Source organism: Hemitrygon akajei, chromosome 11, assembly GCF_048418815.1.
Source record: "Hemitrygon akajei chromosome 11, sHemAka1.3, whole genome shotgun sequence".
NCBI lineage: Eukaryota > Metazoa > Chordata > Chondrichthyes > Myliobatiformes > Dasyatidae > Hemitrygon > Hemitrygon akajei.
The window spans coordinates 1867027-1881353 of NC_133134.1; the positions used below are offsets into that span (position 1 = coordinate 1867027).

The window sequence follows — 14327 nt, forward strand, 5'->3', positions numbered from 1 at the left end:
GCTATCCTTTGACCTTGTATCAGCCCTTTGTTTGGGTCTGGTCACTTCCGGGCTTGACGATTTGAACACTGTTCTGGCCTGTCTCCCTCCTGGTTCGCACCCTCTATCTTTGGAGCTGTTACAGAATCTCTATCCTAGAATCCCATGCTCTCAAATTCCTCTTTCTCTTCCCTATCAACCTTCACTAGGCTCATAAAAACCTGTATTTGTGCTTATTTAGCTGTTGCCTTGTTGCTGATTTACCTCCACCCCACTGACAGTTAAGAGCATAGAGACAGCAGAATTAGGCTATTTGCCCCATCAAGTCTATGCTGCTTTTTCATCGTGTTTGACCCATTTTTCCTCTTGGCCCCAATTTTCTGCCTTCTCCCCGTACCCCTTCATGCCCTTATCGATCAAGAATCTGTCAAGTTCAGTTTTAATATACATAAAGATTTGGCCTCCACAGCTGCCTCTGGCAAAGAATTCCACAGATTCATCCTTCTCTAGATAAAGAAATTCCTCCTCATCTCTGTTTTAAAAGGATGCCCATCTATTCTGAGGCTGTGTCCTCTGGACTTAGACTCTCCCACCATAGGAAACATCCTCTCCAGCTCCACTCTATCAAGTCCTTTCACCATTTGATAGGTTTCATTGAGGTCACCCCTTGTTTTTCTGAATTCTAGCGAATACAGGCCTGGAGCCATTCAACACTCTTCATATGACAAGCCATTCAAGCCTGCAATCATTTTCGTGAACCTCCTTTGAATCCTCTCCAGTTTCAGCACATCCTTTCTAAGATGAGAGGCACAAACCTGTTCATGATTCTGCAAGTGAGGACTCACCAATGCTCAACATCACATCCTTGCTTTTATATTCTAGTCCTCTTGAAGTAAATGCTAACATCGCATTTGCCTCCATCACCACAGACTGAACCTGCAAACTAACCTTTAGGGAATCTTGCACAAAGACTCCCAAGTCCCTTTTCACCTCAGTTTTTTTGTACTTTTCTGCTTTTAGAAAATAGTCAACCCTTTCATTTCTACCAAGGTGCATGACCACACACTCACCAACATTGTCTTCTGCCTGCTATTTCTTTGAACATTCTCCTAATCTGTCTAAGCCCTTCTGTAGCCTTTTGGCATGTATTTTCCATCTCCTGTTGTACTTTGTAGACCACATCCTTACTACTGTTTGAGGGTCTGCATACAACTTCCAACAGGGTTTTTTACCCTTGCAGTTCCTTAGCTCTATCCACAATGATTCAACATCTTCTGACCCTGTGTCACCTCTTTCTACTGATTTGATTGCATTTTTTACCAACCGAGCTATGCCATCCCTCTGTCTGCCTGCCTGTCTGATACAATATGTATCCTTGGACATTAAGCTCCCAGGTATAATCTTCTTTCCTACAGATCATCTACCTTATTCCATATACAGATTCCATATTCCACATTTAATTATAATGCCTTTAATCCTGTATTCACCGTTTTTGATTTTGTTCACCTTTTATGTTGCAACTCATTCTGTTCACTGCAATTTTGACCTATCGTCAGCCTCCCCTTTTTAGGACTCTCACTATACATTCCCTCTAAACCTACTACCTCATCTTCAATCCTATCACTCAGGTTCCCACCCACCTACCGAATTAGTTTAGACCTACCTGAACAACATGAGCCACCTGCCTGCAAGGATGTTGGAACCCCTCGAGCTCAGGTGTAACCCATCCCTTTTGTACAGGTCATACCTTCCCCAGAAGAGATTCCAATGATCTATAAACCTGAATCCCTGCCCCCTGCATCAGTTGCTTAGCCATGCATTCATCTGCTGAATCATTCTGTTCTTGCCCTCCGTGGCACATGCAGCAGTCCTGTGACAACCGCCCTGGAAGTCTTGTTTTTCAGCTTTCTACCTACTGTAGCTCCCTAAAATCTCTTCAGGACTTCCTCACCTTGCCTACCCCTGTCATTGTTGCCAATGTGTACCATGACTTCTGGCTGTTTACCCTTACCCTTGAGAATGCCACGGACCCAATCTGAGATATCCCTGATCCTGGCATCAGGGAGGCAACATAAACATACCACTCAGATGTCTCTATCGTGCCCACAGAACCTTATCTCTGTTCCTCTGACAGGAATCTCCTATCAACATTGCCGTTCTCTTCACCTCTCTGCTCTTCTGAGCCACAGCACCAGACTTAGTGCCAGAGACCCAGTCACTGAGGCTCCTCCCTGTAGGTCATCCCCTATACTTGTATTATTGAGGGGAACAGCCTCAGGTGTAATCTGCATTGGCTGTGCATTTCCCCTCTTTCTAATGACAGTCACCCAGCTACTGGTCTCCTGTAACCTAGGGGTGACTACCTCCCTGTAGCTCCTATCTATCACCACATCATTCCCCTGTATGAGTTGAAATTGTCTATCTCAGACTGCTCACTCTCTATTCAAGTCATAGTGCAGTTACTGCCCTTGTATTGGTACCATGGCACATCAAGTACTGTTATAAGTATGCGTTAATGTTTGAGCAGGAAGCTGTTAAATGTACTTTTCCTCTATAGGATGAAGAGAAGCAGAAGCAGGCTCTATCATTGTTTGAGGAATCTGCTAGTCATGGCTGTTTACCTAGTTCGTTCCACCTGTGGGAGAGGAACCAGAGAGAGGCAGTAAGTTTACATTAGTTTTCAAATGGTTCAATTTAATATCAGAATGATGAAGAACTGAACAAAGGGGCATTAGTTTACAGTCAAAACTACAATGGTACCTGGAATAAAATGAGCTTATGTAAGGCAAAAAATGTAAAACTCATCATAATTTACTAGAATGTTACTTGGGTTTCAGCACCTAGGTTACAGGGGAAGGTTGAACAAGTTAGGTCTTTATTCTTTGGAGCATAGAAGGTTGAGGGGGGACTTGATAGAGGTATTTAAAATTATGAGGGTGATAGAGTTGACGTGGATAGGCTTTTTCCATTGAGAGTAGGGGAGATTCCAACAAGAGGACATCAGTTGAGAGTTAGGGGGCAAAAGTTTAAGGGTAACACGAGGGGGAATTTCTTTACTCAGTGGTAACTGTGGAACGAGCTTACAGTAGAAGTGGTAGAGGCAGGTTCGGTATTGTCATTTAAAGTAAAATTGGATAGGTATATGGACAGGAAAGGAATGGAGGATTATGGGCTGAGTGCGGGTCAGTGGGACTAGGTGAGAGTAAGCGTTCGGCACGGACTAGAAGGGCCGAGATGACCTGTTTCCATGCTGAAATTGTTTATGGTATTCAGCCTGAAATTCTTACTCTTCACAGACATCCACAAAACATTTTTTTAAAAACCAAAGAATGAGTGACAGAAACTTTAGAATCCCAAAGCCTCCCCTCCACACACACACACACACAGCAGCAAAAACGTCAATCTTCCCCCACTTCCTCCAGCAAAAGCACCAAAACCCCACCCCCTCACCAAAGCAGCAAAGCCCACAAGGAGACCTGAATTATAAGGAAAGGTTGAGGCGACATGTTAGCAGCATGCAACAGCCTCTCCAGACCTGGTGTTAATTTAATTAAAATTTTAACTAGGGCATGAGGGTACAATTATTATTTTTTTAAGTAGGGCACGTGGACAACAGAGCAACCGGTGTTCGCATCTACCATCGCCAGACACTGCTACGGTGCAGAAATTGCCCAACAACAAACCTTCGCGGGGATCTGCTGGAGAAACTTCACGACTTTGGCCTGCTTCGGGGACCAGGCCTGCAGTCCTCGGCATCTCCTGGTGCCACTGGCCGGGGCTGAGGACTTCGTAAGCGGTGTGCGGAAGTTCGGCAAGCAGGCAGGGATTCGTGCTAGGCTGAAAACAAACCCTAGCCAGCCGGCTCTCCCATCCATTCTGCTCTCCAATGTCCGCTCCTTGGACAATAAATTGGACTACATCTGCATGAGTTTAGATTCTGCTGAGTTTTTGTTTTGACAGAAACGTGGCGCAGTGACAGAGTTCTGGATGCCACTGTGCATCTAGACAGGCTCGCTTTGTTTTGGGCTGACAGAGATGCAGCTCTGTGTGGTGAGGCTTGCAGTGGTGGCTTGTGTGTGTACATCAACACGACACAGGTTCTTACTCACCATCAAGAGAAAGAAATTGGTCAAGTGAAAGGGGCTTCCAACAGCAGCACACACAGTCTGCTGTCTCGATGTTTCAATCTCCCGCGATGCTTCAGTGGGCAACATCGGTAAGGAACTGGGTCATCCACAAAGTCACACCCCAAAAGCCGCACAGAGAGTCCAAGAATGCGAACCCACCACCCGTGAGCACTGTAGTTTGAGCTGTAGCTGTAGCTGTAGATCATGGACTCCCAAAAGTACTCCAGCCATCTTGAAAAGAAAAGAGACACGAGAACAGAAGAATAAGCTGTTTCACGGTTGAACTGGAAGAAGTTATCTGGGTCTGCAAAAATCCTCTGCCTCCATCTTTTCTTAACTCCTCTTTTCTGAAATGAAAGTTCATTTATTCCAGCATCCAGAAAGTGCTAATGTACAGCGTGATCTTTCAAGAGGCTGAGTTCTGTCATCAGCTGTCACTGAGAATTCTTGTATCCAGTGAGAAGCTAAATGTGTACTTGAATTAACTTTGTTACCACAAGGCTATGTACCTTTAATGGTCAATTATTTCAGTATCTTGGCATGAGCATCCTGAACCGACTGACCATTTCTGTTTGATTGTGAAGTGGGCATTGGTTACTGGGTAGGGAGTCACAGATCCACTCCACAAACAGGTGTATGAATGTACATTACAGCTCCGGTGGCCTGACCTCAGTGGAGTTAGCATATTCTCCTGGTGACTGTGGAGTGCTGATGCACAAGTGTACAATAGCCAGTTAGACTTGGTGTTGGTGGATCGTCGGAAAATGGGGAAGAGTTAATGAGATACAGTGAAGTAGATAGATCACAAACTGACATAGTCAATGTTTGCCATAGTTGCACAGATTCATAATCCAAACATAAGCCCACAACTGAGTGAGGTGGCTCAGTGTCCCTGTCACAGCTGAGCCTATGGGTAACGTACAAGCGCAGAAAAGCCTTTGGTTGAACAGGTAGTGTAGCAGGTGATGATGATTTAAAATCCATCGAATGAGTTCACAGCTTCCATACTGTGAGGAAATATCATTTAAAAAAGATTAATGGGACATGTAGCCAATCACTTAGGTTCTAAGGTTTGGACTTGACATTGAGGTAGATGCATTTCTAATTTGTTCAAATACTTTGAATCTTAAATTCAGCCCCTTTATTTTTCACTTTTGGATAAGATTTGTTTAAAAAAAGGACACTGAAAGATCTTCCATATCTCCGTGCCAGCCTGCAACATTCCGTTGGGTATTTATGGATAATTTTTGTTTTGTTAGGTGACTGATCCGGGGAGGTATCTTCAGAGCCTGAGAAAATTGCGAGATTATGCAACAAAAGGGTGCTGGGAAGCACAGGTATGTGTTATTAGAGCAAAAATTTATTTCTTTACCACTCAACAAAAGTCAATGGGCAAAGAGATTTCAATATTATTAATCTATTAAAATATCCAAGTAATGTTCATAAAGAAATGTCCTGCTACCTGAGGAATTTCCAGTTAGCTAGAAACTATTCTCGCTCAAAACCTGGTTCTATGCCTGTCACGTTGTGCAAAGGTGATTTCAAAGTGGAATTCAGTTGGAAGAACTTCTCACTCTGTTCAAACTAAAGATGGTCTTAACCATTAGATGGCAACTGATATGAGAAGATTATATCCAAAGGTTGTGATGAAAGTGTTAAGCAAAATGTCACAGCTTGTTACTGTTATTAAAAACTGCAAAATATTTATCCTTTCATTGCACATAACTACTTGCATTCTGTTTTCTTCCATTTGGTCAGCTCCACAGCCAACCGCGTTAACACTGTAGAGTATGACTGGTTTGTTCTGGGAAAGTAGTAGAATTCTGATGTGAGGATCTTACAATGGGCTGTAATTTTTGAATTGATTAACACATCTTTATGATTCTGTTTCAGTTGGTGTTAGCCAAAGCATGTGGAAATGGCAATCTGTTTGGATTAAAGCTTAACCCTCAAGATCTTGTAGCCCAAATTTTTCAGTCTTCCCGTCCATCCTTCAAGCAAAAAATGTTCAAAGTACAAAAAGGCATGAATGACACAATGAGGTATGTAATTATTTCAGTCTGTTAATTGAATAATAAAGGAACAGGAACATTTGGTATCGATGTGGCCTGTTTCTCTCACTATATCTCAGGAAGGCCTGTAAATTTACTGAAACTGCATTGGGCTAAAAGGGCAAATTAAGGGTAAATTGCCTGTTAATTGTACTTTTGGTTTTGCATGATTAGTGTTGCTACACAGCACAAATCACTTGCCTAGTTAATTTCTGCCAAAGTTTATGCTCTGCCATGCAATGTTCAAACAGTTAATAAGGGCCCATTCCTAAAATATGAGCTAGAGTATGAGTGGATTCATGACCCTCAATAACAGATATGTGGGACTCTTTCCCACCAGTAGTATGTTACAGAGGTAATTGAAATGAGATCAACAGCTTCTGGAGAAGATACTTAGATAAAATAAATCAATAGTAGGTGGATTTACTTGTCCTATTCTGCTCAGCTTGCTCCTTTTCTTGTGGGTACTTCTGTCTTGCCTTTTTAACTTGCGTCATTAAAACAACTTGATGTCCAATTGTATCATTACATTATTTGGGGTGTCGCGCTTGTGTAGTGGTTAGCGTGATGCTAATACAGCTCAGGGCAATTATGTATTGAGTTTAATTCTAATGCTGTCTTGTGTTGGTGTGTGACCTAGTGGATAAGGCATCAGTCTAGTGGTCTGAAGGTCACTGGTTCGAGCCTCAGCTGAGGCAACGTGTTGTGTCCTTGAGCAAGGCACTTAACAACACATTGCTCTGCGACGACACCGGTACCAAGCTGCTTGGGTCCTAGTGCCCTTCCCTTGGACAACTTTGGTGGCATGGAGAGGGGAAGGCTTGCAGCTTGGGCAACTGCCGGTCTCCCATACAACCCTGCCCCCTGGAAACCTTCCAAGGCGCAAATCCATTGTCTCACAAGACTAACGGATGCCTATTCTAATGCTGTCTGTAAGAAGTTTGTATATTCTTCCCATGAGTGCATGGGTGTCCACCGAAGGATGCTTGTTCCCTCCCACTGTCCAAAGTTGTGCCAGTTAGAGGGTTAATTAGTCACTATAAATTGTCCTGTGATTAAACTAGTGTTAAATAGGAGGGTTGCTGAGCGGTGTGGCTTGTTGGGCTAGAAGAGCCTGTTCTGCACTGTATCTCTAAGTAAATAAATAAATCAGTGGATTAGAAACAACATATGCTAGAACATTCAGTAGGGTTCTCAGTCCTGTGTGGTGGCTGAAAATCCAATTTTGCCATGAACCAATAAAATAGCTTACTCTATGTAATGATTAAATTATATGCATCACATTGGATGCTTTTATAATCAATAAAACAAGCTGACTAAACTTTCAGAGATAGTTTCCATTTTTGCTCAGTACCTTGACATTGAGAAGTTGTGGATAGCAAAGAGAAATATATCCCATTGTATGGAGAGGTTCAGCCTGAATGGGTACTTCTGGGAGAGCTGTTTGAATCAGCTGCTCAGTGCAGGAGGAACCCAGCAAATTAGGCAGCAGCTGTGGAGGGGAATAAACAGTCAACATTTTGGGCTGAGACACGCCTGGCTTCTGCCCACTTCCTTTCCAGTCCTGATGAAGTGTCTCAGCTTGAAACATCAACTGCTTATTCATTTGCATAGATGCTGCCTGACCTGCTGAGATCCTTCAGCATTTTACATGTGTGAGTTGCTCAAGATTTCCAGCATCTGTAGAATCTCTTCTGTTTATAGTGCTCTCACCTGCACATTTTCCATTTTATCCTGTTTTGAAATATACACAAAGTGATTCTGTGTGGAAATTGCTCTGGTGTAACCAATGACTTTCCTTTTCTGCAGATACATTTTAATTGATTGGCTGGTGGAAGTGACCAGCATGAAGGACTTCTCCAGCTCGTGTCTGCACATCACTGTGGCGAATGTCGATCGGTACCTGATGCTGCGCTCTGTACCCAGGGGCAGGCTCCAGTTGTTGGGGATAGCCTGTATGGTTATCTGCACACGGTAATGTTAACAAACACCCATTCTACCTTCATAAAACTGCAGCAAAGTCTTTACAGGTTCATTATTTAAACTTCTTCCTCTGTAGCTTTATTAGTAAGGAGATCCTAACAATTCGTGAAGCAGTCTGGCTTACGGACAACACTTACAAGTATGAAGACCTAGTGCGGATGATGGGAGAGATAATTTCTGCACTTCGAGGAAAAATTAAAGTGAGTGAGTACAAATGCATGTAGAACTGAACAAAGGGGCATTAGTTTACAGTCAAAACTACAATGGTACCTGGAATAAAATGAGCTTATGCAAGGCAAAAAATGTAAAACTCATCATAATTTACTAGAATGTTACTTGGGTTTCAGCACCTAGGTTACAGGGAAAGGTTGAACAAATTAGGTCTTTATTCTTTGGAGCGTGGAAGGTTGAGGGGGGACTTGATAGAGGTATTTAAAATTATGAGGGGGATAGATAGAGTTGACGTGGATAAGCTTTTTCCGTTGAGAGCAGGGGCGATTCAAACAAGAGGACATGAGTTGAGAGTTAGGGTGCAAAAGTTTAAAGGTAACATGAGGGGGAATTTCTTTACTCAGAGAGTGGTAGCTGTGTGGAACAAGCTTCCAGTGGAAGTGGTAGAGGCAAGTTCAGTATTGTCATTTAAAGTAAAATTGGGTAGGTATATGGACAGGAAAGGAATGGAGGGTTATGGGCTGAGTGCAGGTCAGTGGGACTAGGTGAGAGTAAGCGTTCGGTATGGACTAGAAGGGCCGAGATGGCCTGTTTCCATGCTGTATTTGTTATATGGTTATATAATGTCTTACAAATTTTATAAGTCTGTTGCACATAAATTCCTTTATGTTTGATATATGAATCTTCTGTAAGCAGATCGTGCTTGCTTTCAATGGGAGTGTGTGGTGTAGGCAGAGTTGGTTCAGCACACTGGAGTTATGGAGTTGTACAATAAAGAAACAAGCCTTTTAGCTCAACTGCACCACTCCTTCCTGCCTGCATTAATTCCATCTCCTTCTCTGTTCTGCTCATTCAGGTACCTACCCAGATGCCTCTTGCAGTTCATTCCAGAGACCAGCTAGTCTTTGTGTAAAACATATACCCCTCGGGACTTCAAATTTCCTCCCTCTCATCTCAACCCTATATCCTTTAACTTCAGACGCAGCTACCAAGGAAAACACTCCAGCTCTCTACCTAGTCATTACTTCTCTCATAATGTTAATCACCTCTATTATGTCACCTCTCAACCTCCTCCACCTGTATCCTCTAACTTTCCACATCACTCTGGCTCTCTACCCTCTCATAATGTTAACCATCTCTTTCATGTCACTTCTCAACCTCCTTTGCTCCAGCCCCTGCCTATCCAATCTCCATTGATAGTCAAGCCCAGACTATATCTCTTGAGCTTGGTCAGATCCTTCCTATGGTGTGGTGAGTGGAACTATACACAATATTTCAGCTGCAGCCTAACCATCACTTGGCACATCTGTAATGCGAGTGCCAGGTCTTGTACTCAGTACCTTGGCCAATGAAGATCAGTATGTCATATACCTTCCTTGCCACTGTCCACTAGTGTTCCCGCTTTCAATGAACTATGTACTGATACTCTTCAGTGACACTGCCCAGGTCCCTGTTTGGGCAGAACACACAGTGAATGGCAGGTTTGTCTCCACTGGAAAAGCACATATTGATATCTTTAACTACAGCTGCAAACTTTCATTGCTGTACTGACATCTGTTGCTTTCTTAGAAGCAAAATACGGAAAACCAATTTCACCAAAATGAACAGACTGGTCAGTGATGAGATAAAGCCCTCTCCGATATTAACTTGGTTGCACCGGAAACCCCTTTTTGCCAGGCAGCTCTGGAGATTGGCTCGGCTCGTTAGCCCCTTGCTAACAGCCAGTGGACTCAGCAGTGAGAAAACCACCTTTCTTAATCCCTGTACATCTTGGGTCAATAATAACCCGAGTCCCACCAACCCCGGGAGGCTGGGACCTCTCACCCACCCAAACCTCAATCTGTGTGTATACTGTGTCATTACTGTCCCCATGCAATCGCCCATCTGCAAGAAATAACAGATCGTACACTGCTTACAATTATAAGGAAACTATATTTACAAATTTCAGCTTTATTGAACAGTTAGTAGGAAAAGCAAAAAAATTAAAAAGGGCCCATTACAGTTAACCCATTCCAAATGTGCACACAAGTTGGAGCTCATCTCGAAGTTGTCTTTAACTCGCGCTCTGGATCCATGGTCTGCTTGAAAGCACACACCACCTTTGGAATGTCACTCGAAATCCATTTTGAACAAACAGGCTCCCCCGCAGGAGTACTGGTCCTTCTTCCTTGAAGCCATTCATCTGCAAAAAGCACCTTGTGCAAGAGGGATGGCATTCTCAGCCACCTTTCCTCCTGTCTGCTCCCAGTTCCCGCCAAAAAGACCTCGACCCACAACAGTGTCTGTCAGAGCAGCCTCTCCACCCAAAGTTCTCTAGAGCCTTCTCCCAATTCCACCATCCTGATAGGAATGTAGTGTCATCCCAAGTATAAGCATCACAATCCCTTATCTTTAGCTCAAACCCAAACAAGCTGAAAGTAGACCAGACTGCTCTTCCAGAACTGCTAAAATGAAATACCCACAGCATGGCAATAAAAATCTTAACCAGGGCTTTATACACCAACCAACCAACCAAACAGCACAGAAGCAGGCATTCAGCCCATTATCCACACCACTAGCAGGGATCCACCATATTACGGTAATCCTATCTTCCAGCACTTCATTCATAGCCTTCTATTCCTACACAATTCAAGTGTTTGCTTCAGTATCTCTTCAAGTGTCGTCAGCAGCACTGTTTCCACCACACTTAGGTATTCCTGGTACTGGTCCTCCACCTTATCATTTCTGGTAATTTAATCCATTTCTGCAGTGTGTACTTATTTTCTATACATCATTTGTGTCCCCTCTTAAGTTCAACTTTATTTATCATTCAACACCAACGATCATTAAACAGCAATGCCCTTGAACAGAAAATCATACAAAAAGTAGTGGATGTGGCCCAGTCCATCACAGCTAATGCTCTATCCTCCAATGAGCACATCTACATGGAGCGCTGTCACAGGAAAGCAGCATCCATCATCAAGGACCCCTGTTATCCCCACCATGTTTTTTTTCTTGTTGCTGCTATCAGGAAGAAGGTATAGGAGCCTCAGGACCCACACCTATTCAGGAACAGGTATTAACCCTCATCCATCAGGCACTTGAACTACAGTGGATGACATCACTCAACTTTCACTTGCCCCATCATTGAAATATTTCCACAACCTATGAACTTGCTTTCAAGGACACTTCATCTCATGTTCTCAATATTGTTTATTTATTATTATTACTACTTTTTCATTTACAATTTTTTGCCTTTTGCACACTGGTTGAAAGCCCACTTGGAGTGGTCTTTTATTAATTCTCTAATGTTTATTATTCTATTATGGATTTATTGAGTATGCCCACAAGAAAATGAATCTCACAGTTGTATATGGTGACATATGTCCTTTGATAACAAATTTACTTTGAACATGTAATAACCATGAATAAAGCCAAATGAAACAGCATTCCGCAGAGCCAAGGTATAAAACAGAGTACCAGCAGTCATACACAGCACAAGGCACATATAAGATGGCAGCAAACATACAGTCATGCAAAAAAAATAATATAGCCCAAGTTCCTGAGTGACCTCTCCTTCAGATTGATGGTGCATGGATGATTGTCAGCATGAGCAAGCCCTCAGCAGTCTGCAGAAAAATGCACACACGCAGTCCAGCTTGTCTTCCACAGAGCAGCACTGACAGGAGGGTCCAGTCCCCAATCCAGCATGGATATTGTACCACACCTCTGGCTTCTCTCCTGGACAGCTGCAAGAGGCCTAGTCCATGCTACAACCAAGCCATGAAGCTACCTTGCTGTCGGTCAAGCCAATAAACCAGACTTGCAGTATTTTACATTATCAATATCCAACAGGGTCTCCTCCACCTCCACCTTGTCTCTCTGATCTCTCCTCACAACTGAAACACTCCACTCCAGGGATTTTATAAAGAGGAAATGGACAAATGAATATCGAATGATGTCTCCTTTTACTTTCCAAACAATTTCTCTGAATGTCTAAGCAGATGATAGCTGTATACTGAAGGAGACTAGAATTGTAGGTCCTCAACTAAAAGATGTGGACTTTTCCTGTGGCTTATGGCAATATTTATGAGAACATCTCTTAAAACTACAGTGTGTAGTACATTTTAATATTTGCTTTTACAGATACCTACCATTCTGGACTATGCAGAAGTGCTGCTGGCAATATCTCCACTCGAAAGGCACACCATCCATCTCTTTAACTACATCTGTGAACTTTCGCTGCTCTATACCAACATCTCTGTTTATTCTCCTGCCATGACAGCTGCTGCCGCATTGCTGTTATCTCGATTACTCCACAAACAAGGTCAGTGCGCTGCATTGTATTGTCATGTGCAGGGTTTGCTGCTATTCAAATCAGTAATATTTATGGCACTATATTAGCAAATACAGTGGTTCTGTGCAGCTGGGGAAAGGCAGGTATTTAGCACAACTTTGAAATAAGTTGCTGGAATCGGTGACACCTCACAAGGATGGAGAAGTGACAGAGTGTGAGCCCATCTTTGTTGCTCCTTTCACGCCATTGTCTATACTCTTGTTCAATGACATCTCCAGTTGAAAGCACAGAACTCCCTCGAGCTGAATGTCTTTCTCTTCTAGCCCTGCCATGGTCCAGTCTGCTTGCAGAATCCACTGGATTTACATTAGAGAGTCTCATTCCATGTGTATTAACCCTGCATCAAAAATGGTAAGAGCTATCAAATGCAACCCCACATACATCTCGTATAAATTCTCAAATGCTCCTTTCCTATATTAATGTTAATTGACCAACATCTTTCAGGCAGAATTTCTGCCTCGTGTAAGCAACTTTTAATGTCTGAGGGTTATGTATTTACAGGCCTCCAACTTCAGGGCCAGTAGTACTACAACCCTCAGATATTATAACCTTTGTAGAGTGTGCAGTTTCAAAGGCTTGCTGTAATACCTCTCCACAATCTGCAGAGAGTGCATTCCAGAGCTATGTAGTCATTGCAAAGGAGCTTTGCTTTTAAGCTCATTTCCACTTCCCTGAGGATAATGGCTGTATGAACATTGATATTTAATTGTGCACTGAGCTGTTTTATGTAAATGACTATTTTTGGAGTAAATTTTGAGCCAAGTCAATTTTTTAAAAATCAACTTAAAGTTAATCATGTATATTTGTTGCAAGCAACAATCTAACACTTGAGAAACTTACTTTTGTATGATTTTTTTTAAATAAATTAGCTTCCATAATGAAGTGCCCAGGGACTACCGTCAAGTTTCTCTGACTGCTGTAAAGCAAAGATTTGAGGATGAACGTCATCAGCAAATAAGCAGGGAAAAGGTTGGTGATGCTGGCTACACTGTGGTGATAAATGCATGTTATATATGAGACTGTTGCAGTGTTGTCATTAATCCTTCAGTCCTGATGCCAGGCAGATTAGTTCTTATTCTCCAACTCCCCACCAGCATTTTCTACTTGCTATATAGGACCAGTGTCATTTTGAACCAAATCATGGCTGAGTATCGTTTTTAATTCCATATTGTTAAGATAGAGTATAACACAGTATAGACCCTTCAGTCCACAATGTTATGCTAACCTTTTAACCCATTCTAAAATCAATCTAACCCTTCCCACATAGCCCTCCATTTTACTTTAATCCATGTGGACACCTGAGAGTCTTCTGACTCTCTCTAATGTATCTGCCTCTACCACCATCCCCAGCACTGTATTGCACAAACCAACCACTCTATATAAAAAAATTCTCTCATAGACATTCCTTCAAGCTCCCCCATACTTATCTCTAGTTACCTTAAAATTATACCCTCTCGTGTTAGCCACTGCTGCCTGGGAAAAGGTCTCTGCTGACCACTCAATCAATGCTTCTTATCATCTTGTACACCTCCATCAATTCACCTCTCATCCTCCTTCACTCTAAGGAGAAAAGCCCCAGCTCTCTCAACCTATCCTCATAAGACATGCCTAAAAAGCAAGGCTTCAAAGATCAAGAGGTGGTCGCAGGAGGCAGAGAAACGGTTACAAGATTACCTGAAA

The 14327-nt window shown here is 42.7% G+C and overlaps 1 protein-coding gene across 2 annotated transcripts in view; it reads left to right on the plus strand.

The window, feature by feature from the left end:
• The window catches only part of ccnf (cyclin F), a 38386-nt gene that overhangs the window by 12832 nt on the left and 11227 nt on the right, over positions 1 to 14327 (plus strand). For both annotated transcript variants that reach the window (XM_073060011.1, XM_073060012.1), the window contains exons 7-14: positions 2537 to 2641; positions 5366 to 5443; positions 6000 to 6148; positions 7967 to 8131; positions 8217 to 8340; positions 12437 to 12617; positions 12911 to 12998; positions 13517 to 13616. In XM_073060011.1, coding sequence (XP_072916112.1) covers positions 2537 to 2641; positions 5366 to 5443; positions 6000 to 6148; positions 7967 to 8131; positions 8217 to 8340; positions 12437 to 12617; positions 12911 to 12998; positions 13517 to 13616 — 990 coding nt within the window. The remainder of the gene's footprint in view (positions 1 to 2536; positions 2642 to 5365; positions 5444 to 5999; positions 6149 to 7966; positions 8132 to 8216; positions 8341 to 12436; positions 12618 to 12910; positions 12999 to 13516; positions 13617 to 14327) is intronic.